This window comes from Aureococcus anophagefferens, assembly GCF_000186865.1.
Source record: "Aureococcus anophagefferens unplaced genomic scaffold AURANscaffold_18, whole genome shotgun sequence".
In the NCBI taxonomy this organism is placed as follows: Eukaryota; class Pelagophyceae; order Pelagomonadales; family Pelagomonadaceae; genus Aureococcus; species Aureococcus anophagefferens.
This window is the reverse complement of record NW_008705578.1, coordinates 331,104-332,350: the sequence shown is the minus strand read 5'-3', so window position 1 is coordinate 332,350 and position 1,247 is coordinate 331,104. Positions and strand designations below refer to the sequence as shown.

The 1,247-nt window shown below is 69.3% G+C and overlaps 1 protein-coding gene across 1 annotated transcript in view; it reads right to left on the bottom strand.

Moving 5' to 3' along the window:
* Positions 1-1,247, bottom strand: part of AURANDRAFT_65933 (hypothetical protein) — a gene marked incomplete at both ends in the record, with an annotated part of 12,226 nt that overhangs the window by 6,766 nt on the left and 4,213 nt on the right. The window contains 3 exons of the mRNA XM_009040983.1: positions 127-756; positions 780-1,016; positions 1,052-1,244. Coding sequence (XP_009039231.1) covers positions 127-756; positions 780-1,016; positions 1,052-1,244 — 1,060 coding nt within the window. The remainder of the gene's footprint in view (positions 1-126; positions 757-779; positions 1,017-1,051; positions 1,245-1,247) is intronic.

Sequence of the window (1,247 nt, the reverse complement as noted above, 5' to 3'; positions counted from 1 at the left end):
ACGTCGCGGGGACACGACGGCGCGAGGACGCGAGGCCTCGACTCGATTCAGCATTGAAGTAGAGCGCGAAGAGCACGGAGCAGATGCCGCCACGGCGCAGGCCCGAGCAGGCGTCTCGAAGCATACGAGGGCATAGCTGAGCATGGCGCTGAGGCGCTCCTGGGCACGGGCGCGTTCTCCGAGTAGTCGAGGAGCGAGCCGAGCATCTCCGAGCCGTCGACCTTGCCCGCGTGCGAGCTGTAGATGCCGCCGTCGACGCCGCCGAGGCGGAAGACCTCGCCGGGCGCGAGGTAGTCCATGAGCGACGTCTCGCGGTCGTACGAGTCGCCGAAGCTCGCGTCGTAGACGAGCGACGCCGACGAGCCGTCGCGGCCGATGGTCGCCGCCACGCCCGGGATGCGCTGGAGGCCCATGTCCGTGCGGTCGACGCGGATCTCGCCGATGGTGTCAAGCTTCTCGATCACGTACTCGACCTCGTCCGTGGCCTCCTGCCGCTCCATCTCCTCCGTCTTGGCGCCGTTGAAGGCGACGGAGAACGTGCCGCTGAAGGGCGTCGAGCCCGTGCGCAGGACCTCGTTGACCACCGCGGGCGTCGTGCCCTGGAGGTTCGAGGTGTCGTAGGTGATGGAGTCGAGGTTGCCCGCGCCCGGCGGGTACGTGTAGCCGTCGTAGGAGCCCGGGTTCTCGAGGAACGCGACGCGCCACTCGAGGCCGCCGCGGACGCCGTCGGTCTTGGAGCAGTCGCCCGTGAGCGAGCTCGCGTCGAAGCCGGAGAGAACTTGGGCACGTCGCCGGGCGAGTTGCACAGGTTGTCGACGGTGCCGCGCTGCTCGCAGTCGCCGAACTGGCCGTAGCCGTTCGAGCCCGCGTCGCGCAGGAAGGTCACCGTCCAGGTGAAGCCGCCGTTGTTGCCGCCCTCGTTGACGGCGGACCGCGTCACGGTGATGTCGCCGACGTTGGGCATGGCCTCGAGCATCTCCTCCATGGACGAGCCGTCGCCGCCGCTCTCCGCGACGCTCGCGAAGGCGTTGCGGCGGATCGCGCGCCGGACGTGAAGACGTCCTGGCGGTTGATGACGGAGTGGCCCGTCGTGTCGAGCGAGACCGCGAAGTAGCCGCCGACGGGCTCCGTGCCCTTGAGGAACTCCTCGACGAGGCACCCGTCCGAGGACAGGGCCCCGTTCGACGAGTAGAGGCCCGAGTCGACGCAGGAGATGGAGGGCATGTCGCCCGTGTTCTTGCCCCCTC